Source organism: Odocoileus virginianus, chromosome 4 (assembly GCF_023699985.2).
Source record: "Odocoileus virginianus isolate 20LAN1187 ecotype Illinois chromosome 4, Ovbor_1.2, whole genome shotgun sequence".
In the NCBI taxonomy this organism is placed as follows: Eukaryota; Metazoa; Chordata; class Mammalia; order Artiodactyla; family Cervidae; genus Odocoileus; species Odocoileus virginianus.
The window spans coordinates 77,392,200-77,419,218 of record NC_069677.1 but is presented as its reverse complement, the minus strand read 5'-3'; the positions used below and the strand labels follow the sequence as shown (position 1 = coordinate 77,419,218).

At 45.3% G+C, this 27,019-nt stretch overlaps 1 protein-coding gene across 4 annotated transcripts; it reads right to left on the bottom strand.

Moving 5' to 3' along the window:
* Positions 1-4,626: 4,626 nt before the first annotated feature.
* On the bottom strand, positions 4,627-19,796 carry GET1 (guided entry of tail-anchored proteins factor 1). 4 transcript variants are annotated; one of them, XM_070466784.1, is made up of 5 exons: positions 19,611-19,796; positions 11,848-12,013; positions 10,791-10,886; positions 7,628-7,742; positions 4,627-5,529 (listed from the first exon to the last, which is right to left on the bottom strand). In XM_070466784.1, exons 1-5 carry the CDS (start codon positions 19,710-19,712, stop codon positions 5,493-5,495), a joined length of 516 nt encoding a protein of 171 aa, XP_070322885.1. In that variant the 5' UTR covers positions 19,713-19,796; the 3' UTR covers positions 4,627-5,492. The 4 variants fall into 4 exon arrangements, with proteins under 4 accessions (XP_070322885.1, XP_070322887.1, XP_070322886.1 ...); XM_070466786.1 differs by having other exon boundaries at positions 10,818-10,886; XM_070466785.1 differs by having other exon boundaries at positions 10,818-10,858.
* Positions 19,797-27,019: the final 7,223 nt, after the last annotated feature.

Here is a 27,019-nt window from a genome sequence, read left to right as displayed (position 1 = left end):
GGACAACAGGATGCATGCGTGCATTCTCAGTCGCTAAGTCGTGTCCAACTCTTTGTGGCCCCATGGACTGTAGACGACCGGGCTCCTCTGTCCGTGGAATTTTCCAGGCAAATATACTGGAGTGGGCTGCCGTTTCCTCCTCCAGGGGATCTTCCTGACTCAGGATCATACCCCAGGTCTCCCACGTTCGCAGGTGGATTTTTGACCACTGAGCCACCAGGGAAGCCTGGACAACAGGATACCCTCATGTAAAATAATAAAATTGAATCCTTACCTCACTCTGTATATAAAATTAACTCAAAATGAACCAAAGACCTAAATGTAAAAGCTAAAGCTATAAAACTGAAAAGAAAACATGGGTATCAACCTTTGAACTTGGATCTGGCAATGGATTCTTAGGAATGACACCAAAAGCACAAGCAACAACTGAAGCGTCAGCAGAACACACAGCATTCATTCAACTGAAGGCTGGACTCAACAGCAAGAGTCAGTACTCTCCATACTGAAAGAGGGATGCATACACTTTACGATCCAAACACGCAGGTAGCAAAGCCAACACACACAAGCAAGAATGGTGAACCTGGGACTTCCCTGGAGGGCCAGTGGTTAAGAGTCCACACTTCCGCTGCAGGGAGCAGAGGTTTGACCCCTGGCCCAACACGCTAAGACCTAACAGGCAGCACAGTGTGCACACCGCCCCCACCCCCGAAAGGAAAAGAATAGTGAACCCAGAGAGAAAACGAGCCGTGTGTCCCAGGATCCACATGGGGTGAAAACACACCAGAGCTATGGATCTGGTGACACCACCAAAAGGCTCCGCCATGAACTTTTGACAGAACAGCACCCAAGGAAGTTCCCCAACTTCTGATTGGTGACAGCTCAACTGTGAAGATATACTTGCTGAAAAGGTGTACATGGCCCTAGGTGAAAACCATTATTTGGTGCAGTTTTGTTTTTTTTTTTTTTAAGTTAAATATTCCTGGGTTTTGACTTACAACGTGCTGGGAGGGGTATAAAAAAGCCTAAGGAACAGTCTCTGGCCCTAAAGGCACTTACAGCATCAACAGAAGGAAAACCCTTTATCACAAAAGAAGTATCTAAACACTAGGAATCAGACTTCCCTGCTGGGTCAGATGGTCAAGAATCTGCCTGCAATGCAGGAGACTGGGATTCAATCCCTGGGTTAGGAAGATCCCCTGGAGAAGGAAATGGCAACCCACTCCAGTATTCTGGCCTGGAAAATCCCATGGAAAGAGGAGCCTGGCAGGCTACAGTCCACGGGGTCGCAAAAATGTCAGACAGGACTTATCAACTAAACCACCACCAAACGTTAGGAATAAAAACACACAATAGCAGATATCACAGGTCAATACAAAATTTGTTGACAGATCAGTCATACTGACACTACTTCAGATGTTCAGACGAGGAGGGGAAGAAAAAAGAAATCACTATCATCTAAAGTGGTCAGAAAAAGCCTCACAAATAATCTTCAAGGCCCATTAAAATATAAACCGGAGACAGGGGGTTCGATCCTGGGGTTCAGAAGATCCCCTGGAGGAGGGCATGGCAACCCTCTCCAGTATTCTTGCCCAGAGAAACCCATGGACAGAGGAGCCATGTAGCCCTCCTATGGGCTACAGTCCATTGGGTTGCGAAAGAGTCGGACACAACCGAAGTTAACTTAGCACACAAAATATAGATTGGACAGAAGAGGCATCACACACACTTGCATGTGCACACACACAGATACACACCACACACACACACACACACACACACACAGCCCCCACAGACCTGTGTATAAGAAAAATCATGGGAGGCCAAACAGTCTGGCCATGTTAAGGAAGAGTAAACTAGCTGAGGTAGCATTCCACCCATCTGTGCCAGTAACAGACTGTATTCTGTTCAGTTCAGTTCAGTTCAGTTCAGTCGCTCAGTCGTGTCCAACTCTTGGTGAACCCATGAATCGCAGCACACCAGGCCTCCCTGTTCATCACCAACTCCCGGAGTCTACCCAAACCCATGCCCATTAAGTCAGTGATGCCATCCAGCCATCTCATCCTCTGTCATCCCCTTCTCCTCCTGCCCCCAATCCCTCCCAGCACCAGGGTCTTTTCCAATGAGTCAGTTCTTCCCATCAGGTGGTCAAAGTACTGGAGTTTCAACTTCAGCATCAATCCTTCCAATGAACACCCAGGACTGATCTCCTTTAGGATGGACTGGTTGGATCTCCTTACAGTCCAAGGGACTCTCAAGAGTCTTCTCCAACACCACAATTCAAAAGCATCAGTTTTTTGGCACTCAGCTTTCTTCACAGTCCAACTCTCACATCCATACATGACCACTGGAAAAACCATAGCCTTGACCAGATGGACCTTTGTTGGCAAAGTAATGTCTCTGCTTTTTAATATGCTATAGGTTGGTCATAACTTTCCTTCCAAGGAGTAAGCGTCTTTTAATTTCATGGCTGCAGTCACCATCTGCAGCGATTTTGGAGCCCAAAAAAATAAAGTCTGACACTGTTTCCACTGTCTCCCCATCTATTTCCCATGAAGTGATGGGACCAGATGCCATCTTAGTTTTCTTAATGTTGAGATTTAAGCCAACTTTTTCACTCTCACCTTTCACTTTCCACGTACAAAAATGATTTGTATTTATTTGTATCTAAAAAGATTTCCCTGCTTGATCTATCATAAATCTAGAGCAAACCAAACTGGTATGAAGAGAACTTTAGAATTTTTTTTTTTTTTTTGGCTGCATTCTGCAGCTTGTGGGATCTTTGTTCGCCCACCAGGGAACAAACCCTGGCCTGGCAGTGAAAGCACAGAATTCTAACCACTGGATTGCCAGGGAAGTCCCACTTTAGATGTATTTTAAATCAAGACAGATGTCTATTTTCATGTGAAGCTATAAACCACATCCAGTAATTTTTAATAGGAGCACAAAACCTAAAGCTATCCACAAAATTTTAGAAAGAAAGGAAAAGCTCAAACAGTAACACCACTGTCCCAGTTCTGTGGAATCTCGGGAGACTTCGCTTGCTAGTTACTTTTCTGTACTTTCCAGCTAGGATTCAAAAAAAATAAATAAAACTTTTTGTGGAGAGTTTTTTAGGTGTTACTTTTAAAAAGTTATTTTAAAAGCACATGTATAATTTTCATAATGGTATGAAATATCACTGGAAGAAACTGGTAGCAGTGACAACTCTGGAAAACTGAGTGACCTGACAGCAGAAGCTTAGAAGATGTACTTTTATCACATCTTTTTGTATCTTTTGAATTCAGTCCCACATTTACTATTAATATTTTTTAAAAAACCACCACTTTTCAAAAATCACAAGGATGTGAAACATACAGACATTTAAATACCCCCTATTTAATCTTCACAAACTATTAATGTATGTGGAGAAAGGGAACAGCTGTGAATTATAAACCTTTTCTTCTAGCCTCAGTGAAATTTGTCAAAATGCATGCAGAAAGACTATATCCTTAGCAGAGAAATGAGGGTCTAGCCCAGGAGACGTTCATGGGTTAGTGATCCCAGGATGGGCTTGGGGTGGGTACCTGGCCACACGACTGTGGACTGTGTCACCTGCCATTTACGCCTGCAGCTCATAAAATCACTGGGCATGTGGCTTCCAGGGGGCCCGAGACCCCACAGTTTCCGTGTGCTGCTGTAATCGCCTCCACTGATGAGGACGAGGTCAGCAGCTCATCCCCTGCGGCTGAAGCATACCCTGTGAGGTGACCAGACAGTGGACACTGGTGTTGGCCGTAAGCACAGCTGTCTTGCCCGTTCTGCATTGTCTCCCAGAGCTGGGGCAGCCCCGGGCTGAGTGAGTCTGAGAGGAACCCGAAACCCGCTCTGGTGATGCCCGGCTGAAGCAACACAGTGCTTGGTCTCTTCATAGCATGATCAGCAGAAATAATAACGAGCTTACTCATCACAGCATCAGGGAGTACAAGGACACTCACATGATTTTTTAAAACTCGCGCTACATGAAAGCAACATAGAAGACAGAGGAAGTGATAGGGAAGATGTGGTACATACATATAATGGAGTATTCAGCCATAAAAAGGAAAAAAAACTGGGTCATTTGCAGTGCTGTGGATGGACCTAGAGTCTGTCATACAGCATGAAGTCAGAAGGAGAAAAACAAGTATCACAGATTAACACATATATACAGAATCCAGAAAAAGGGTACCGATGAACCTACCCATAGGGCAGGAGCAGAGACACATGTGTAGAGAATGGGCCTGTGGACACAGCAGGAAGGAGAGAGTGGGACAGACAGAGGGTAGCAATGACGTACACACATCACCACGTGTACAACAGCCAGTGGGCGCTGCCGGGCAGCGCCTAGCGCCTAGGGGCCGCGACAGGAGGGTGGGAGGGAGGCCCAAGGAGGAGGGGAAACATGTCTACAGATGGCTGACTCACGCTGTTGTACAACAGAAACTAACACAACATCGTAAAGCGATTATACTTCAATTCAAATAAATAAATAACTTAAAAACTCACGCTAGAATTTGGCTTGACAAGGCTGAGTCCCACTAAGTGATTGGTGCAAGCTCCCAACACAGATCAGTCGTAGCAAAAAGTGGCCCTAAGGAACGAAGTCACACACGCGCTTGCAAAAATTTTAATTAGAAAAAGGTGTTTTAAAAAATATTTAGCAGAACTGTACTTGATGGGGCAAACACGCAGTCAGTCATTCAAAGGAATTTAATCAAGGGTCCTAGTTTGTTTTTTAACTTTGCTCCATTCTACAGAGCATAAAAATCATATGCTTTAAAAAATACCCTTCATTGGAAATACTTTATAAAACACACAGTTTAAGCATAAAACAATGCATTATGGGTTCATGTATACATTTATAAAACAGCAATGAAACATTCGCTTCAAATAAGTAGACAATATCTGAAGGTTTGCCCAACAAATGACATTTGAAACAGAGGAAGAAAAGAGCACTGTCAGTGTTACTCTCCCGGTACTACTGCATGAAACTAAAACACAAATTTTCAAAGTCTAGTAGTGGTATTAAAATTAAGCTACTTGGTAATCGGGATTAAAAATAGCTCCAACTCTTTAAAGCACTTACGTTATTAGAAAAGTCTGACTTTCCAGTTGGCGAGATGACCTTTAAAACATGTCACGCGTGCAGATCACAAGTAACAATGTGTAGCCCATAACGTCACATACTTCTCATCACACATCTGGTGCCACGGTGGCCAGTGCACACATGTGAGACTGACCTTCACGGCCCATGACAAGTATAGAAAATTGTGATTCTTCTAAGAATCTCGACATGAAGTCCAAGAACAAACCTGTTCAACAACAGCTAATCTGTGGCTTTGTGTTTCTTTAAAGAAAAAAAAAAAGTATAAAGCAGACTTGTAACCTCCCAAGTGAAAATTCGTTTTTGAAAGTGCTGTAGTTGAATTCATCTTCGTTTTCAGCTAAAAGGGTGAAGCACAATAGCCACGACCTTGTTACAGACTAAAATCCAACAGGTAATTCCAACACCACCTAAAAACAAAGAAATTCAACATGAGAGCATGCAGGAGTGCCACCCACATTTCCTGCCCCTGCTGCCTTTGACTTCTGGGAAATGGAGCACGCCAGTCCTCACTGAGTCAGGCTGGGCTAGGTCTAAGTTTGTGTTCTGTGGGTTCACACTGATCATGCTTTCTACTGATTCACGGACCTGCAGGAATTATTCAGAAGAATAAACAATGATTTGTATTTCTCTCTCCTGCCTGAGATCTGTGAATTATTATTTATGATATTAACTGACTGTAGGACCACCCTCTCAGACCACTTGTCTTTCCCTTCTCACAAAAGCGTTACAAACACAGAGCAATGTTTTCCCGGGCCTTCCCTGCCCCACTGATGGCTGAGACAGGATGGCAGGCCACAAGATGCCTGGAAGGGTGGCCTCTTAGCTCCTTGGCTCAGGACCACTGAGAATCACTGGCCGTGCCCTCCTGGTTGAAACCAGAAAGGGGGAAGAGGAGGGGAAGGAAGGGGGTTGGCTAAGCTGATGCAGTAATTCACCTCCAGTGTGACCACAAATCATAGTCAGAGACTGGCCGAGCAGCACGTGTCCTACAGCGGCCACTCCACAGCAACAATCAGGACTCAAACAAATGTCCTTTAGCAGGGAAATTAATAAATTATAACACACCTAAATGAGGAACAGCTACTCAAAGTTCCTTCATAAAGAAATTTAGTACCATGGCTGATTCATGTCAATGTATGGCAAAAACCACTACAATATTGTAAAGTAATTAGCCTCCAACTAATAAAAATAAATGGGAAAAAAAAGAAATAAGACTGAAGGAGAAACAGTAAGGAAAAGCACATCAAATGACCAAATTCTATAGACAGGTTGTACGCAGACTGGCCCATCATCCTTCTATATGTGGAGCTGAATGTTCAGATGTGTACACTTTTATATGTACTTATTTTCAATGAATAAACATAGCAGTAAAAAAATAAAAAGAAATTTAGTAAGCTGCCCTCTCAGCATAATCAGCAGCATTTCAGTCTCCTAATGTGAAGAAATTGAATCATGTGGAAAGTGAAAGTCACTCAGTTGTGTCCAACTCTTTGTGACCCCATGGACTATAGAGTCCACGGAATTCTCCAGGCCAGAATACTGGAGTGGGTGGCCATTCCCTTCTCCAGGGGACCTTCCCAACCCAGGGATCAAACCCAGGTCTCCCACACAGCAGGCAGGTTCTTTACTGCCTGAGCCACTAGGAAGCCCGGTGCGGGGAAAGGCTTAAACAATAGGAAGGGTAAAAGCTCGCATGTGCCAAATACCCTTTACTGTATAAAAATGTATAGGAAAGAAGACTGGAAAAAATACACACAATGTTAAGAGGGATATTCATAGCTATGAGTCTTTAAAAAATTTTTTTTCTGATATTTCTATTCATTCTACAAACACATTCACTAATTTTTCTTTTTTTGGCCATGCCACGCGGCATGTAGGATCTTAGTTTCCCAGCCAGGGATTGAACCTGAGCCCCAAGTAGTGGAAGCACAGATTCCTAATCACTGGACTGCCAGGGGACTCCCATGACATGGACTGATTTTAACATCCGAAAAAAATTCTTTCCAAAGTGAAAGAATGGCCAACAGCAGGAAATGCTGAGGGACTAAGCATAGTGTGAACTCAAAAGGAGCCACTGAATCTGGGAATTACAAGTGGTGTTTCAATAAACGGGTATCAGACCATGGTACTGGCCTTGGACTGCAGAGGCAGGCTTGGGTTGAATTACAGCTCTGCTAATCCACAGTTCGGTCATGCTGGACTAGCTAAGTAAATTCTCCTGGTGTTGGCTTCTTCGCTGCAAGCCTCGTGGTTGGGGCGGACACAGCACTACTCATCCCAGGCGCAGAGTGAGGTCATCTGACTGCACACGCCCCACGTCGGCCTCAGCCACGCCACGCCACGCCACGCCACGCCGAGCCCCCTGCCACACTCCCCGACCACGCCCCGCCACGCCACGCCCCCTGCCACACTCCCCGACCACGCCACGCCACGCCACGCCCCCGCCACGCGCCCCCGCCACGCCCCCTGCCACACTCCCGACCACACTTGCCAGAACCCTCTCACCTGCGACTCTCGTAGGAAACGCTACCAGGCGGTCCAGGGGAGTTATCCACTTGCTCGGCACCACAGCCACAGGGACAGAGTAATACTTCCAGATGAGCGAGACCATCAGGGCGGCCTGCGGAGACACGGCTGGTGAGCGGAGACACCCTGCCCGTCACATGACCCACCACAACGGAAGACAAGAAAACAGGAAGACAAACTAAGGAAACCCTCCCAATCAGTGACCTCACACCCGGCCAATCCAGTCCTCACAATCCACACACATGGTTACATTAGCGGATACATTATCCAAGGTCTCCCACAGTGTACGTGTTCTCTTCCCATTAAGCAACTCCTCGAAGTGGCCAGCTTATGCTAAATACACCTCGTTGGTGACAAAAGTGATGGTTCTCGTACCATTGAGAAAACTAGCTAGTCCTCCCATCCCCAAACCAAGCGCAGCAGTCAGCCCTCTGTGAAGTTCAGCGGCTCCTCCTTTCCCAGCAGCGTTCTGTCAGCTGTCTTCCGTCCCCTCCATGGTCTTGAAAATGCCACCCAGGTGACCAGACCTAAGACAGTGGCTCTTGCAACTCCTGCCCCTGTGACTCCTCTCTTGTAGCAAAGTGACACTGCCCTAGGATCAGGGTCCTCACACGCCCCAGACCACCGGGACTGTGGAGACAGGGCTCCCAGCACCGACACTCGGAGAGCACTTGGAGCAGCTTCCAGCCTCTGTGCAGCCCATCCACAACCTCAGGGTAGACGGAGAGGAGCCGAGGCAAGAAATGAAACAAGGCAAAATCCACCAGGTGAGAAAGTTGGGAAGCAATGGTGCTGGACGTGGGTGAGAATATGGTGTCCCCTGACTGGAACGGACAGCCACTCGTCATCTACACGCGTGACAAGCAACCACCACATCACTGACCACCTTAGAAAATATAATGTCTAAGTAAGCTATCAACTGCAAACAATAAAGGGATTCCCTAGGTGGCTCAGATGGTAAAGAATCTGCCAGTCAATGCAGGAAGGGCAAATCTGATCCCTCAGTCAGATCCCCTGGAGAAGGAAATGGCTACCCATGCCAGTGTCCTTGCCTGGAAAATTCCATGGACAGAGGAGTCTGGCGGGCTCCAGTCCATGGGGTCGCAAAAGACTTGGCAGTAAACACAACTTGGTGACTAAACAACAGTAGCAACAGACAATAAATGCTGGAGAGGATGTAGAGAAAATGGAACCCTACTGCACTGCTGGTGCAAATGTAAATTGGTACAGCCACTAGAGAACAGTTTGGAGACTAGGAATAAAACTACCATATGACTCAGCAATCCCACTGCTGGGCATAAACTCGGAGAAACCACAATTCAGAAAGACACACACACACGCCAATGTTCACTGCAGTACTGTTTACAACAGCCAGGACATGGAAGCAACCTAGATGTCGATCGACCAATGAATGAAATAAAGAAGCGGTGGTTCATATACACAATGAAATATTATTCAGCCATAAAAAGGAACGAATTTGAGTCAGTTGTAGTGAGGTGGATGAACCTAGAGCCTGTTATACGAAGTAAATCAGAAAGAGAAAAATAAATATCAAATATTAACGCATGTATGTGGAATCTAGAAAAATAGTACTGATGAACCTATTACAGAGAAGAAATAAAGATTCAGACACAGAGAAAGGACTGGTAGACACAGCAGGGGAACAAGAGGGTGGAAAAGAGAGAGCAGCACTGACATAGATACACTATCATGTGTAAAACAGACAGCTAGTGAGGAGCTGCTATGTAGCCCAAGGAGCCCAGTGTGGGATTCTGTGATGACCTAGAGGGGTGGAATGGAGGCTCAAAAGGAAGAAGATATATTTATATAATTATGACTGATTTGCACTGATGTATGGCAGAGACCACCACAACATTGTAAAGTAATTATCTGTCAATAAAAAAATAAATAAAAGCAAATAGGAAGATGAAAAAATAATAAGCTCTCTGACTTGATCCCCCAGGCTCCCAACACTGCAACATGAAAGAACCCCAGAGAAGCTCATGTGCTAAAAAAATTCCAATGCTTAACAACTCTTAAAGAGAAAAGCTCAGTCACGTCTGACTACAGATCCCATGAACTGTAGCCCTCCAGGTTCCTCTGTCCATGGAATTCTCCAGGCAAGAATACTGGAGGGGGTAGCCAGGAAAAATATCAACAACCTCAGATATGCAGATAACACCACTCTAATGGCAGAAAGCAAAGAGGAACTAAGGAGCTTCTTGATGAGGGTGAAAGAGGAGAGTGAAAATGCTAGCTTGAAACTCAACACTCAAAAAACTAAGATCATGGCATCTTGTCCCATCACTTCATGGCAAATACATGCAGAAAAAGTGGAAAGAGTGACAGATTTTATTTTCTTGGGCTCCAGAATCACTGCGGACGGTGACTGCAGCCACGAAATTAAAAGGTGCTTGCTCCTGGAAAGAAACCTATGACAAACCTAGACAGCATATTAAAAAGCAGAGGCATCACTTTGCTGACAAAGGTCTGTATAATTAAAGCTATGGTTTTCCAGTAGTCAGGTACAGATATGAAAGTTGGACTATAAAGAAGGTGGAGCACTGAAGAACTGATGTTTTCCAACTGTAGTGCTGGAGAAGATTCTTGAGAGTCCCTTGGACAGCAAGGAGATCAAACCACCAGTCAACCTTAAAGGAAAACAACCCTGAATATTCACCGGAAGGACTGATGCTGAAGCTGAAACTCCAGTACTTGGGTCACCTGATGTGAAGAGCTGACTCACTGGAAAAGACCCTGATGCTGGGAAAGACTAAAGGCAGGAGGAGAACAGAAGAGGATAAGACAGTTGGATGGCATCACTGACTCAATGGACATGAGTTTGAGCAAACTCTGTAAAATAGTAAAGGACAGGGAAGCCTGGCATGCTGCAGTCCATGGGGTTGCAAAGAGTCAGACACAGCTTAGTGACTGAACAACAACAAAAAGAAAAGCTAAAAGAGACTACGAGGAAGAAAGGGTTTTTTTTTTAAGTCTAACAAAAATTCAGTGTTCAGAGTCACACACTAGCAGGACCAGCCAGCAGCTGAAAGTGGGAAAGCCTGAATTCCCAGGCCTGGATTCTGGGTCACATGGTTTTGGAAGACTTCAAAAACCCCAGGTGACACAACAGGACACTTACTTGCAATATGTAGAAGGCAACACTTACAACCCATTTTATCTTGGCCAGTTGGGCTGTCCGTGCTTTCACTGAAAGGAAAAACAAATGATATCAGTCCTAAAAAATAAAAAAATGAAGAAAATATTCAAGAACACAGAAATGTTTTTCCTCTCATTAAATATTTTCTAACTATGTATTGCAACATTTGCTCAACACACTTAGAAAATATAAAATGGAATTTAAAAATCATCCACTATACCATTATTTAAAATAGATATCACACACAGATTATAAGATATGAAGCTTTAATTTTAAAAACTCTTAAAACTATTCATTTTACAATGCACTTACCCAACAGAACCATACTTTCTTTCCAGACTTCCCAGCCCACAAAGGACACTAATCCATAGTCTAATTTGTCTCAGGTCTGGGGAGGCCCCCTCGGCGTGTTTTACAAGCCACGCACACTCTTGGCACGAAGGCTGACCTCCTCTCTATCCCATGAGAGAGTTAGGAACAGTGGCTGAGTAAGACCTGATCCCCGCCCTGAAGTCAACACTCAGATAAGGAGACTCCTAGGCAATTCTTACAGAGTGTTCACAAAAGCCCTTGAAAATTCACTATAAGATTTTCCTGGGCTTCTCTCAGAAAAGTAAATTTGAGAATATCAGCCTACAGAGAATGAAGAAAATCTAACAGGATGTTAGAGCTTTCTGTGTGGGTTTTTTTGTTTGGTTTTTTGAGTTTTTAAAAAAAAATTTTTGGCCACACCGCAAGGCTTGCGTGATCTTAGTTTCCGGACCAGTGATGGAACGTGGGCCCCTAGCAGTGAAAGCACAGAGTCCTAACCACTGGACCACCAGGGAATTCCCAGGTTTCTGTGTTTAGAAAGCAAAGGTTCACCAGCAAACTAAGAAGAAAATAAGAATTATTGTCGGGTCTCTTCCAGACAACTTAAAACTCTCCATCAACATCAGAACGTTGAAGCTCAAAGGGTGTACACTATGCATCTTCATATAAAGGCTTCTCTGTGAATCAGCTCTTACAAAGCTTTCCAGGCTACAGCTGAGCACAGTACCATGAGTTTTGAGCTTATCCGTCATCTTGTTGATCCTCCTCTCCAGTCTGGCATATCTGGCGAACTCATCCATCATGTTGACGGTGGAGAGCTCCTGCTTCATGCCCTGGATCTCGGCTCGCATCTGGGACTCCTGCTCTGCATCCTTCTGCAGCACCCGGGACATCTGGGAGAGGAAACAGCGGGGTCAGGGCCTTGTCACCCACCTCCTCCTCCATCCTATAGGCTTGCTGCCTCCTGCCCCTGGGCGAGCTGCCCTTTACCGCCACAGCCTAGCCCTGCTGCATGTCCTGGGCATGCTGCCCACAATCACCGCACAGATAAAGACTCCTTGCAGGCAAGTCTCCTGACAACTATGCCTTTCCTTCCACTGCTACAGCACAAGTGTACACAGCCTTCAATTTTACTGTAAAACTGTGATTATAGAGTGAACACTGATTCCACCCTCAGAGCTGCACTCAGGCAGCAAGGATCCCGCATCCTCTTCCCACCCTTAAGAATTCAATTCTGTCCTCAATTAGGGCAAAGGTGGATGCTGGGTGTCAGGGATGAAGTGGTGGCTGGTGAAGACAGCACTCCTACAGAGGAGCTGCCTGGCATGAGCAGGTGAGGGGGGCATACATGACAGGAAGAAGCAACCCAGCCTATCATGGTGTCAGAGCCCCAGAGAGGGATGGGATGGTGCTGGAGACCGAGGATCATTTGCAAAGCATTGAGCTAGTCAAGTAAACCTACTGAGGATAATGGTAGCAGTGTCCTCACTGTTAGAAAAGGGAGTGAGAAATACAAATCCGTAGAGAACTAGAATGAGTCCTGCAGGGGTAGATTAAAATTGGAGACACGTGACTTTCCAGATACACAGAGGAAATAACAGACATAAACGTTTGCAAAGGATACACCTGCACAGCCAGGGTCCCGAGGGGAAGCAGCTGGCCCAGGCGCCCTCCCCAAGGTGTTCCTAGTGCCCAGATAGTGGAGGGGACCCACTCTCGCCACCCCTGGCGCCCTTCCCAGCACCACGCCCCAACACACACACACACACAAACCTGCCGGGAACGCCAGCGGCCCGGACTCCAGATGGCAGTGGCTGCCAGGTGGTGCCAAACCCACCAGGACAAGTAAGCGTCCCAGGAGAGTGAGGGGAGAGAGAGGGGACCACTCTCACACTGGCGCACAGAGGTCCACGGGCGACCTCCTAGGGGACTGAGCATCCCTCGGGATTGGCCCCGAGTGATGCATGTACACCCCCAAATCCATGCCCACAGCACCTGATGAGATGTAATGAAACACAGCATCCTTCATGTGACAAACCCGCCAACATCGGACGGAGACATCCACAGAACGCCACCGTGCAACACCAATGCCCCGCGATCCCCGGGAATGTCAGCCGCACAAGTCAGGGTAGGACCAAGGCTCCTTCCAGAAGAGGGGCGTGACAAGTATGTGCTTCACACGATGCTGACTAGGGTCCTTCTGCTCGGAAGGACCTCATCAGGACAGAGAACCCTGAACGGGACAGGAGGATCCTACCTAACATCTGGGCTCTGGACAAGGCCGCTGTTTATACACGAAAGTATCGCGGAAAGAGAAAGAGGGTGTTCAGGTTGACAACTTACTTTCAAATGGCTCAGAAAACAAAACCAGTTCTTTCTATTGAACTTTTCTGCACATCTGTGTTTCCATTTTTTTAAATATATTAACATATTTCAGTGTACTGGAACAGAGCAGGTGCACAATAATTGAGTCTGTACGTCTAGCCCCGCTGCCCGCTGCCCGGCACACAGTGGGGTGACTCCCCAGTTCCAGGCGCGCAGACGCGCCCCTCCCCTCAACGCCCCACCAGGGCCCTTTCCGGCACCGGAGTAATGAGGCCCTTCGGTCGCCAGGGGGCGCCCGCGCCGCAGCACACCGTGTTTACCACTGCGCAGCCTCCTGCAGGCCTTCAGCCTGCAGCGGGGGGCTACACTCTGTTCGTCTTGTCCTCTCTGCCCTGGACAGACCTCTGCCCTACACTCTAACTAAAGAACATACACTCCGGCCAGATCCAACCTAGAGAAGAACACAGGGATGTGCCCAACTACCTCTAAAAATCACAGAATCATGGTAAGAGGAAGGAGTTCATAGATTCTGCTTAAACTTTGTAAATCAAGAAAACTGCTGGGTGGGGAAAAGGACTTTCAGAAGTCACAGGGATATTCTTTGATTGTTGTGGTGGTTACCCTACTGATTCACCACTTCAGGGCAAACAGAAGGGGGAAAAGAGGAAGCAGTGACAGATTTCATTTTCGTGGGCCCCAAAATCACTGCAGATGGTGACTGCAGCCATGAAATTAAGACGCTTGCTGCTTGGAAGAAAAGCTATGAAAAACCTAGACAGCACATTAAAAAGCAGAGACATCACTTTGCCGACAAAGGTCCTCATAGTCAAGCTATGGCTTTTCTAGTAGTCATATGAGGATAAGAGAGCTGGACCATAAAGAAGGCTGAACACCAAAGAATTGATGCTTTTGAACTGTGGTGTTGGAGAAGACTCTTGACAGTCCCTTGGACTGCAATCCTAAAGGAAATCAACCTTAAATATTCATTGGAAGGACCGATGCTGACGCTGAAGCTCCAATACTTTCGCCACCTGATGCAAAGAGCCAACTCACTGGAAAAGACTGATGAGATTGAGGGCAGGAGAAGGAAGCAACACAGGATGAGATGCTTGGATGGCATCATCGACTCATGGACAAGAGTTTGAGCAAACTCCAGGAGATGGTGAAGGACAGAGAAGCCTGGTGTGCTGCAGTTCGTGGGGCTGAAAACACTCAGACACAACTTAGCAACTGAACGACAACTGGCTTGAGATTAGAGAAGCTATACAGCAGCAGGATGCAGCAAAAGGATATGACCTGGGTCCAAGGACAAACCCAAGATCTTTCACCTGAATGACAAACAGCCACCTGATAAGGCCAAGCCTCATGCATGTGCAGACTGCAGCAATAATTTCTTATGAGAATGTGGTAGCTGCAGGGCTTAGGTTTGGTATAAGCTTGAGGAAGGAGCTGGAGATGATGACAGGTCTTATTTACAGCTGTTACTTTTGTGTTTGTTTAGTCACTAAGTTGTCCTACTCTTTTTTGACCCCATGGACTATAGCCCGCCAGGATCCTCTGTCTATGGGATTTCCCAGGCAAGAACACTGGGGTGGGTTGCAATTTCCATCTCCAGTGGACCTTCCTGACTTAGGGATCAAACTTGCATCTCCTGAAAGACAAACAACCAAATCAAAAAGTGGGAAAAAGACCTAAAGAGACATTTCTCCAAAGAAGACATACAGATGGCTAACAAACACATGAAGAGATACTCAACATCGCTCATTATTAGAGAAATGCAAATCAAAACTATAATGAGATAATCACCTCACACGAGTCAGAACAGCCATCATCAGAAAGTCTACAAACAATAAATGCTGGAGAGGGTGTGGAGAAAAGGGAGCGCTCTTGCACTGTTGGTGGGAATGTAAATTGATACAGCCACTATGGAAGACAATATGGACATTCCTTAAAAAACTAGTAATAAAACCACCATATGACCCAGCAATCCCACTCCTAGGCATATACTGAGGAAACCAAAATTGAAAAAGACACACGCATCCCATTGCTCATTGCGTCACTATTTACAATAGCTAGAACATGGAAGTAACCTAGATGTCCACTGACAGATGAACGGATAAAGAAGGTGTGGTACATATACACAATGGAATATTACTCAGCCATAAAAAGGAATGCATTTGAGTCAGTTCTGATGAGGTGGATGAACCTAGAGCCTATTATATGGAGTGAAGTAAGTCAGAAAGAGAAAGATAAACATTGTATACTAATGCATATATACGGAATCTAGAAAAATGGTACTGAAGAATTTATTTGCAGGGCAGCAATGGAGAAACAGACATAGAGAACAGACTTATGGACATGGGGAGAGGGGAGGAGAGGGTGAGATGTATGGAGAAAGTAACACGGAAACTTACATTACCATGTGTAAAACAGATAGCCAATGGGAATTTGCTCTATGGCTCAGGAAACTCAAACAGGGGCTCTGTATCAACCTAGAGGGGTGGGATGGGGAGGGAGACGGGAAGGAGTTTCAAAAGAGAGGGGATATATGAATACCTATGGCTGATTCATGTTGAGGTTTGACAGCAAACAGCAAAATTCTGTAAAGCAATTATCCTTCAATTAAAAAATAAATTAATTTTTAAAAAATTCACATCTCCTGCATTGCAGGTGGATTCCTTACCACTGAGCCACCTGGGAAGCCCAGGAACAATTCACTGAGGAATACAAAACCAACAGCCTCTTTGAACAACTGAGATTAGTTTTGTGTGTGAGTCTAATATGAGGTTTGAGCCCTGGGTGGGGAAGATCCCCTAGAGGAGAGCATGACAACCCACTCCAGTATTCTTGCCTGGAGAATCCCATGGACAGAGGAGCCTAGCAGGCTACAGCCCACAGGGTTACACAGAGCCGAACACAACTGAAGCGACTATGCAGCAGCAGCCAACACAAGGTGGAAAGAAATGGGGTACGTCGGGAGAATCTAGGTGATTCTATAGGTGTGCCAGGCAACACACAAAATGGGAGAAAAACCTGCAAGTCATATATTTAATAAGGAGTTAATATCCAGACTACATAAAGAACTTCTAGTGAAAATGTTAGTCTCTCAGTTGTGTCCAATTCTTTGTGACCCCATGGCAAGAATACTGGAGTTAGTAGCCATTTCCTTTTCCAGGGGATCTTCCCAACCCAGGGATTGAACCCGGGTCTCCTGCACCGCAGGCAGATTCTTTACTGACTAAACTAGGAGGGAAGCCCTGTCTGAGCCACCTCCTAATTCAACTCTGAAAACACAGCCCCTTACTCTGGAGGTGCTCCTGCAGAGGGTGCCCTTCTCCTAGGGACAGCTCCTGAAACCCCATTAAAAAATGGCCCACAAGGAATTCTGATGGTCCGGCAGTTAGCACTCCACTCACTAGCTCTCACTGAGAGGGCTGAGGATCCAGGTTCAACCCCTAGTCAGGGAACCAAAATCCCACAAGCCATGTGGCATGGCCCAAAAAAAGGCCACGGATCAGTATAGACATTTTCCATATACTGATGGCCAATATACACGAGATGGTATTCAACATCACTTATCATTAGGAAAGTGAAGATAAGCCACTCAGCATCCATTAGAATGGCTATTATCCAAAAAGAAATAAATAACAAGTGATGGAGAATGTGGAGAAATTGAAATGATGAGAATTTAAATGATGTAGCTGCTGTGGAAAACAGTATGGCAGTTTCTCAAAAAAAATAAAAATAGAGTTACTGTATGATCCAGCAATTCCACTTCTGGATATTTACCCAAGAGAAGTGAAAGCAGATTCAAATACGTTCCAACAGCATTACTCACAACAGCCAAAAGGTGGAAACAACCCAAATGTCCATCAAAATATGAGTAACAAATAAAATGTAGTATATATGTTAAGTGCATGCTCAGTCGCTCTGTCGTGTCCAACACTTTGTGACCCCATGGACTATAGCCTACCAGGCTTCTCTGTCCATGAAATCTTCCATGAAGGGATACTGGAGTGGGTTCCCATTTCCTACTCCACATACAACAGAATATTATTTGGCCTTAAAAAAGAAGGAAATCCAAACACAGGCTACAACAGGGATGAACTCTAAAGACATTATGCTGAGTGAAGAAATAAACCAGACAGAAAAGGACATGAAATGTAAAACAGAAAAATATGACTTCACTTATACGAGGTGCCTAGAAGAGTCAAACTCAGAGAGACAGAAAGTAGGCTGGTGGTTGCCAGGCACTGGGGGAAGCGGCAAGGGGCTGACTCGCCCTGTTCAGTGGGGAGAGAGTCTCTGTTTAGGAAGCTGCAGGTGTTCTGGAGCTGGACGGTGGTGACAGCTGCACATGATGTGAACAGACTCAGTGCCACTGAACTGTGTGCCTAAAAATAGTTAGTGCTCAATCTCATGCTATGCATATTTTACCACAAGTTTTTAAAAAATCAAATGAAAGAAAAGTGGACAAGGGCCTGTGCTTCGAGGGTATTTTATGCAATGCTAAGTACATGGGACATCATCTTAAAGACAAGGCAGCATCAGGAAAAATTCTGAACGGGGGATGGGATTAAGACAGAAATCCCCATGCCTCAGGGCAAGGTGGTGCTAGTGGTAAAGAACCCACCTGCCAAAGCAAGAGACAGAAGAGATGCAGGTTCGTTCCCTGGGTCAGGAAGATCCCCTGGAGGAGGAGGAGATGACCACCACCACTCCAGTATTCTTGCCTGGAGAATCCCAGGGACAGAGGAGCTTGGTGGGCTACAGTCCATGGGGTCACAAAAAGAGACACGACTGAAGCGACTTAGCACACACACAGGGCAATTTGGGTGGTAAGGTCCTAGAATAGAGTTTTACATAAAACAGGCACTCAGTGGATACCAGTTGTTGTTCAGTCGCTCAGTCGTGTCCGATTCTTTGCGACCCCATGAACTGCAGCACGCCAGGCTTCCCTGTCCTTCACTATCTCTTGGAGCTTGCTCAAACTCATGTCCATCGAATCGGTGATGCCATCCAACCATCTCATCCTCTGTCGCCCCCTTCTCCTCCAGCCCTCAATCTTTCCCAGCATCAGGGTCTTTTCCAGGGTAGAGTAAAAGAAAAAGAAGTAGAAATCTTGTCTAGCTTTAAATACCCGACCATCACCGCCGCCGCAGATTTATATCAGGAGAGAACAGCAGAGCTGAGTTCCCAGGATACTGCTACAGTGTGGTGCCCCCCCTCCGCTTTGAGGTCTGGGTCTGAGTCAGACAGCTCCTCAGTCCCACTGTGGGCATACAGAGGGCGCCCTTCCCCGGGGAACAGCTGCCTACGTTTCCCACACACACCTCCCATCAAATGTGCCACCCAACCCCATCCACATTCATGCTCCAGAAGGGCAGACCTTGGAGAATCACAAACCAAAGATCAACTCTGCAGCCATCAGTCACCAGCCGGATGACTTAGTACAACTACTAGACTCTGGGCCGGACACCTCCCCTGGGAGGCAGAGGAAGACAGGATGACAGCGACAGCAGTCCTGGCGACTGAACACGAGGAACTGTACTCATGATGGGCAAAACGCCCCGCAAAGGGCTCCCAGGTGGCCGTGGCTCCTCTGGGTACGGGAAACAACACGAAGACTACCGAGATTCTCTGTCTGTGCTGTCTCCAACCCCTCCCGCCCCAAGAATGGGGGCCCCTGCACCCTGAGACCCGTCCCTTGGGACCTGGACCAATACACTGCACACGACAAGGCGGGACCTCCCGGAGCCCCGGCTGCCGGCTGCCGAGCTGCGGGCACTGGCCCTCAGCACCCGAAGGCTGCTCTCCGCCTTCGGGGCCAGAGGATAACGGAAATGAGGGGGGAGGCGGGCAGAGAGGCACTGAGCACTCCAGGCTTAGGGCTGCTGCCACGTGAAAACTTGGCCAAGTGTGGGCAGGTTATTATAGTTTGTTTTTCTCTCCACGAATCCAGAAATCCAGATTTAGGGGTAAGGTTTCGTACTCAAATGCTAGCACACTCAAAAACATCTTAGAACACAGAACAGCCCAACCGAGACGCCTCAGCAGGCTGAATCCGGCCCTCAGGCGGCCAGCTGGAGACGCCTATGTCCGCAGGCTGGCCGAGGACCGAAGCTGCGACCCCACCGGTCCCTGGAGGGCCAGGGAGCCACTTACGAAGAAGGAGAAGGACGGGAGGAGGATCCTGAGCACATTGCACCCAAACACGAAGCTGAGCACCAGCAGCCACGCCCAGCGGTCGGCCTCGGCAGCGCTCATCTCGGAAGCTAGCGGCGTCGCCCGGTCTGCTAAAGCAGCTCCATGGGGACCACGCCGACGGCCGCGCGTGCGTAGTGAGCACTGCGCCCCAGAAGGGCGCCGCCGCGCCTGCGCAGTGCGCGGCGCTTCGGGAGGCGGGGCCATCTTTTCTCCCAATTTCTTGACATTCCCGGCTTCCGTAGCCTTCTCGCTCCGGCTCGTTCATCCCTGCGCAACCTGTTTTCCAAGTTCGGCCTCCACCATGTCCTTAGTTTTGTTTTATCAGCAAACCACTTGTGTTATGGCGTAATTAATACTTTCTTTAAATTGACTCAGCTTTATTCCTAAGTAACTGTATTTTACTTGTTCCTAAGTAACTTTTTAAAGACACCCTTCTGTAAATAGTGACTGTCATTACAGTAGCAAGGAAACGTAAAAACAAAAAGGTTTTGCAAGTAAAGTAGTCTTTACATTTCAAAACTAAACACTGTAATAAATCTAAGTGATTTACAAAACTGTGTACCTGAAAAATAAGTATTAACGTAAAAGGCCCTGGTTACATTCAACCTGTAATAAAGGGCTTCCCAGGCCTTGGCGCTGGTGGTAAAGAACCCGCCTGACAATGCAGGAGACAAGAGACGCAGGGCTCCATCCTCGCATGGCAACCCACTCCAGTATTCTTGCCTGGAGAATCCCATGGACAGAGGAGCCTGGCGGGCTACAATTCATGGGGTCGCAGAGTCAGACAGGACTGAAGCGACTGAGCACAAACGCACATGTAGGTGAAGATGACGCTTTTGCAGTAAAAGGATCCTAATCCCATGCATGTGTAGTAGATAAAGCAAAATATGATTAGCCGTCTCTTCTGACTGGCTGGAGTCTGAGAACTAATTTCCAATCAAAATGAATCGAGCTGTGGTTCTACAAATTTCTGGTTAAAAAAGACGTGAGTCAATGTATGGCAAAAACCACTACAATATTGTAAAGTAATTAGCCTCCAACTAATAAAAATAAAATAAAAGACATGCGAGATGTAACTGTTCAATAGAGATAGAGTGAATTATTTTCATGGAAAGGTGATGCTAAGCTTACCAAAACACAGGCTTGGAGCCTACTTCTCCTCCATAGCCTTACCCTGAAGCCAGACCATCCAAGGCTACACCCTGGCTACCTCTACCCACTAAAGGTTTAGAAGAATTGGATGCAGCAACAACCTTGTGAAAAGTGATGGCAGGTCCTCCTGCGTCCATTTCCCGGCAGCCAGTCTCTGCTTTTCAGGAAGAAGAGGAGAGTATTGCCAGCTCCTCAGGATTTGGTTTAAAAAAAAAAAAAAACCTGGAGTGTGTCCAGTCTAGGATAGTACAACAGTGGTGAGAGAAGACCAATAGTACCTGGTCTTCAAAGGCAACCTAATTCAAGTAACTCAGCTCTCTCCTTATTCTCTACTTGGGCAGCTCTCAAAAAGCAGAAACATCACTTTGCGGACAAAGATCCCTATAGTCAAAGCTATGTTTTTTTCAGTAGTCATGGATGACCATACAGGGTGGATGACATGAGAGTCTGACCATAAAGAAGTCTGACTGGTGAAGAATTGATGCTTTCAAACTGGAGAAAACTCTTAAAAGTCCCCTTGGAGAGCAGGGAGATCAAACCAGTCAATCCTAAAGGAAATCAACCCTGAATATTCATTCTAAGGATTGATGCTGAAGCTGAAGCTCCAATACTTTGGCCACCTGATTCAAAGACTGACTCATTGGACAAGGCCCTGATGCTGGGAAAGATGGATGGCAGGAGGAGAAGGGGACGATAGAGGATGAGATGTTTGGATGGCATCACCAACTCAATGGACATGAGTTTGAGCAAGCTCCAGGAGATGAAGGACAGGGAAGCGAGGTGTGCTGCAGTCCATAGGGTCGAAAAGAGACATGACTGAGCGACTGAACAACAAAAAAGCACCAACAGTTGAAGGCTGATAACACTATCCAAGCATCACACTAGACTGTCAAGTTTAAAAAAAAAAAGCAGCCATCCCTTAGAAAATAAAGATTGTGATAATGTCACAAATGGATTTCAGTCCAGAGCAAGACTGGAAGAAGATACTAACACCACTGGGGGCTTTCGTCAAACCATTTGTTTTTCAAAACTGGACCCTCAAAAAAAAAAAAGAAAAACTGGAACCTCTGACACAATACAATTCCTCTTCATACCACTTCATAGAATGGGTTTATGGAGCCCTATATCAGTGGCTTTTATGTCAACGTTAAACCACTACTGAGACTGTTGCAGTGGAAAGGAAAACAGAGGAATGAGTTTTTCTTTCCCTTTCTTGAGAACAGTGAGCAGACCTGAACATTCCTAGTTTTTACTTTAACAGTTCCTAATCGGTAGTCTGTAACTAAGCTTGCTTTTCTGCCCCCTGACTCTGCCTATCTGTAAATAAGTGTGCTTTTCTGCCCCCTAAGCCATTTTGTAACTATCATCCTTTGACTCAATGCTAATTACATCCTGTAGCTGGTGCTCACCTTTGCAGCACTCTCTTCACAGACCACCCCTTTTCTCTTTTTACAAATCAGAAAGAAGACCACAGTACAATAAACAAAAGACAATGGATCTAACTACCGGGATACCAGACTGTCAGAGGCTACCGGAGGCCAGCCAATGACTGTATTTGAAACATTGCAAAAGGAAGAATATGAGGTCCTAATGCTTTTGCTCCTTATCACCGACCCCTGGCTTCGAGTCTTCATCTTGTATCAGTCCCTAGACTCCTCATACAGAGAGGAACTCAACCCTGAATATTCATTGAAAGGACATGATGCTGAAGCTAAAGCTCCAACACTTTGGTCACCTGATGGGAAGAGATGACTCATTGGAAGACCCAGATGCTGGGAAAGATGGAGGGCAGGAGGCAAAGGGGACGACAGAGGATGAGATGGTTGGATGGCATCACTGACTCAATGTCGTGAGTTTGAGCAAGCTCCAAGAGATAGTGAAGGACAAGGAAACCCAGTCATGCTGCAGTCTATGGGGCCACAAAGAGTTGGACACGGCTTAGTGACTGAACGCCATCAAGACTCCTCATGGAAATGGAGGGGGCACAGTTCTTGAGGCATAATCCTACTGTGTTCCCCTCTCCCCCAGCTGAGGATAAAGGCACCTTTCTATTTCCTCCAAACTCTCTCTCTGCATTTTTTTATTTGGCTTCGGTGGGTAGAGAAAGCCAAGATTTTGACCAGCAACAAGTGGAGAAATAAGTTTTCTAATAGAGACCAAATCTTGATCAGATACTTGGAGGAACTTCAGCAGGAACCAGAGACATGCCCAGAACTGAGTGATTTAGGGTCAGTGACTGAGGGTGGCCCACATGTGGAGTCTTCTCAAGACAGGCACACCCAGAAGGCAACACTGAACTGCAAGGTGAAAATGAGATAGCTTCAATGATTCCCAAATCAGGGAAAACAGAGGGGATAAAGAGAAGAAACAGTTTAGTAGGAACTGAATTTACCTCTTCATAGCTTTGCCCACTTGGTTGTACTAAATGTCAATAATGATGATGATCACATACAAGGTTGAACCAAGGAAATGACCCACACTTTCCACTGGGAGCTAGGGGTACATCGATATTCAGAGTAAATTAAGTAAAATCTGTAGTGTTTGTTTCAGTAATTGACTGGCATAAATGAACTGCAGGCAGGTTCCTCGATTACACAAATCTTATAGTCATCATCTTGCTCAGTGGCTGTCAGAGGCTTCGACTTATCTGTATATTGGCAGCCAGTCCTAGGTCCAAGATGGCTAACGATGAATGACGTATTAGGATCTGTTGAAAAACTGCATTCTATGATAGTTAAATATTCAAGCATTCTTGTGTGTGTGTATGCATGTGCCTGCACGTGTGTATAAGGAGCTAATTAGAAAGGAAAGTATAGCAGATTGTAATTTGAGCTGTTTTGCTGTTTTTTCTTAACTGTTCACTCTTAGTTTTTAAAAAGCATTTGTGCAAATTTTAAAGTGAAAATGTTAAATATCTTTAAAGGCAGAAAGGTTATTGCTAGATAGTGGTTGAACAACATCATGAGTATACTGAATGACAATGGACTGTATACTTTTTTTTCCAATTTGTGTCAAGAACCATTTCTACTGATACCTAAATTTTTAATTCTTTTATCACATAGGCCATTAAGTGGGTTAAGTAGAGTTCCCTGTATTATACAGGTCGTCTTAGTTAGATATTTTATAAATGTTAATACTAATGTGTATATGTCCATCCCAATCCTCTGATTTATCCCTTCCCCTCTTACCCCCAGTAAGTTTATTTTCTACATCTGTAACTCTTTCTGTTTTGTAGGTAAGTTCATTTGTACTCTTTTTTAGATTCCACATATAAGCAATATCATATGATATTTGTATCTCTCTGTCTGACTTACCTCACTCAATATGACTATCTCTAGGCCCATCTATGTTACTGCAAATGGCATTATCTCGATATTTTGTTATGGCTGAGTAGGACTGTATGCTTTAAAATCATTAATTCAAGTCATGTGAATTTCACCTCTATTTAAGAAAAATATTGCTAGACCCATTCTCTGTGTTATGCTAAGCTGTTCCAAATATGCAAAATTCAGTAGGGTAAAAATTAATCTTCTCACTGTTAGTGCAATAAATCTCATTTAGACCTCAAATTTTCATAGGCTTTTAGTATGTCCAGAAATGCATCTCTAAATAAAACTGTTATGAGCTTTTTCTTATAAAAGAATATTTTAAAATAATAGCAGGGACTTCCCTGGTGGTCCCGTGGTTAGGAATCTGCCTAAGCATGCAGGCGACTCCAGTTCCATCCCTGGTGAGGGAATTAAGATCCCTCATGCTTCAGAGCAACTAAGCCACAACTAGAGAGCCCCTGCATTGTAAAGGAAGATGGGTGCCTCCTGGCACAACTAAGACCCAATGCAGCAAAATAAGTAACAAAATAATTTCAAACATAAAAATATATATAAATGGTGTCCAAAAAACCCAGTACCCTTTTTTTATATTCACCTACTTTAACATTTAACATTTTACCCTATGTTTTATCATTTACTTTATATCTTTCAATATACCACTAAGAATATTCCCTTATATAATCACAGTACATTTATCAACTATGGTGAAGTAAACATTGATCCAATATTTTATCTAATCTGCCATTTGTGTTACAGTTTTGTCAGTTAACCAAATAACGTCCTTTGTAACATCTTCCCTCCAGCACAAGATCTGGGGCATGGTCTGACATTATACTTTTTTTTTTTTTTAAAGAGCCCACAGCTTATTTATTTGATCATTTTTTGTATTTAAAGTACTCCTGCATTCCTTGTTAATGGGGAAGGAGCCCAATTATATGGTAGTGTGAAAATTCTTTGGGATTGCCCTTCTTTGGGGTTGGAATGAAAACTAAACTTTTTCAGTCCTTGGCCATTGCTGAGTTTTCTAAATTTGTGCTATAATGAGTGGAGCACTTTCACAGACCTTTTAGGATTTGAAATAGCTCAGCTGGAATTCTATCACTTCCTCTAGCTTTGTTCCCAGTAATGCTTCCTAAGCCCCACTTGACTTCGCACTCTAGGATGTCTGGCTCTGGGTGAGTGGCCACATCATCATGGTTATCCAGGACATTATGACTTTTTTGTACAGTTCTGTGTATCCTTGCCAACTCTTCTTAAAACCATTCTGCTTTCATTAGGTCCTTAACAAAAAGACCTTTGGTCCTTTATTGTGTCCATCTTTGCATGAAATCTTCCCTCAATATTTTCAATTTTCTTGAAGAGATCTCATCTCTCCCATTCTATTGTTTTCCTCTATTTCTTTGCATTGTTCACTAAAGAAGGCTTACTTATCTCTCCTTGTTATTTTCTGGAATTCTGCATTCAGTTAGGTGTATCTTTCCCTTTCTTCCCTGTCTTTCACGTCTCTTCCCTCAGCTATTTCTTAAGCCTTCTCAAACAACCTCTTTACTTTCCTGCATATTTTTTCCTTTTGGATGGTTTTGATCACCACCTCCTATACAATGTTACAAAAAAATCTGTCCATGTTCTTCAGACATTCTGTCTACCAGGTCTAATCCCTTGACTCTATTCGTCACCTCCCCTGTATAATCATAAGAGATTTGATTTAGGTCATACCTGAATAGCCTACTGGTTTTTTCCCTACTTTCTTCAATTTAAGTCTAAAATTTTCAATAAAGAGCCACAGTCAGCTTCAGGTCTTGTGTTTGCTGACTGTATAGAGCTTCTCCGTCCTTGACTGCAAAGAATATAATCAATTTGATTTTGGTATTAACCATCTGATGATGACCATGCGTAGAAAGGTTTGTGTTGTTGGAAGAAGGTGTTTCCTATATTTCCAGTGTGTTCTCTTGTGTTCTCAAGCAGTACTTTTAAACAAAATTTTCTTATTCAGCAAAGAATCTATAGATGGTGACTGCAGCCATGAAATTAAAATACCCTGGCTTCTTGGAAGAAAAGCTATGACAAACCTAGACAGCATATTAGAAAGCAGAGGCATCACTTTGCCAACAAGGATCCATGTAGACAAAGCTATGGGCTTTCCAGTAGCCATGTACAGATGTGAGAGTTGGACCATGAAGAAGGCTGAGCACCGAAGAATTGATGCTTTCAAGCTGTGGTGCTGGAGAAGACTCTTCAGAGTCCCTTGGACAGCAAGGAGATCAAACCAGTCAATCCCAAAGGAAATCAACCCTGGATATTCATTGGAAGGACTGATGCTGAAGCACCAATACTTTGGCCACCTGCTGAAAAGAGCCAACTTATTGGAAAAAACGCTGATGCTGGGAAAGACTGAGGGTAGAAGGGGGTGACAGAAGATGAGAGCGTTGTATGGCATCATCAACTCGATGGACATGCGTTTGACCAAACTCGTTGGGCAGGGAAGCCTGGCTGGTCATGCTGCAGTCCATGGGGTCCCAGACAATTGGCCACGACTCAGCGAGTGAACAAAAGCAAGAAAAGAAACTGGGTAACGTGATTTCACCAGTTACGGAATTCCAGCTCTGACCTCCAGCCTGAAGCTCTTTTCCACCTCAGAAAGGTGCTTAGGTCAGCAAGAGGTTTAAAAAAAAAAAAACAGGCAGGAGCTGGGTGGATGTGCTTTCCTTTCTGCACAGGAGGGGATGGGTGGTCCAGGTGGGGTCTGAGAGAGGGTCTGCGTCCTGGGCCTGGTGTGTGTGGGGAGGCGCGGGTGGCGACTCAGACGCCCACTAAACTCCTGAGACGAACTGCCAGCACTCTCGGCCCCTCACGCTGACTTAAAGAAGCTACGCAGAAAGACCCCAC

Excerpts from the sequence above, each read along its gene's own strand:
- GET1 (XM_070466783.1), bottom strand. The coding sequence starts at position 19,712 with ATGAGCGCTGCCGAGGCCGACCGCTGGGCGTGGCTGCTGGTGCTCAGC. Across the intron at positions 12,014-19,610 it reads TCCCGTCCTTCTCCTTCTTC|ATGTCCCGGGTGCTGCAGAA; the intron begins GTAAGTGGCTCC and ends TTCCTCTCCCAG. Across the intron at positions 7,743-10,790 it reads TTGCCTTCTACATATTGCAA|GCCGCCCTGATGGTCTCGCT; the intron begins GTAAGTGTCCTG and ends GTGTCTCCGCAG.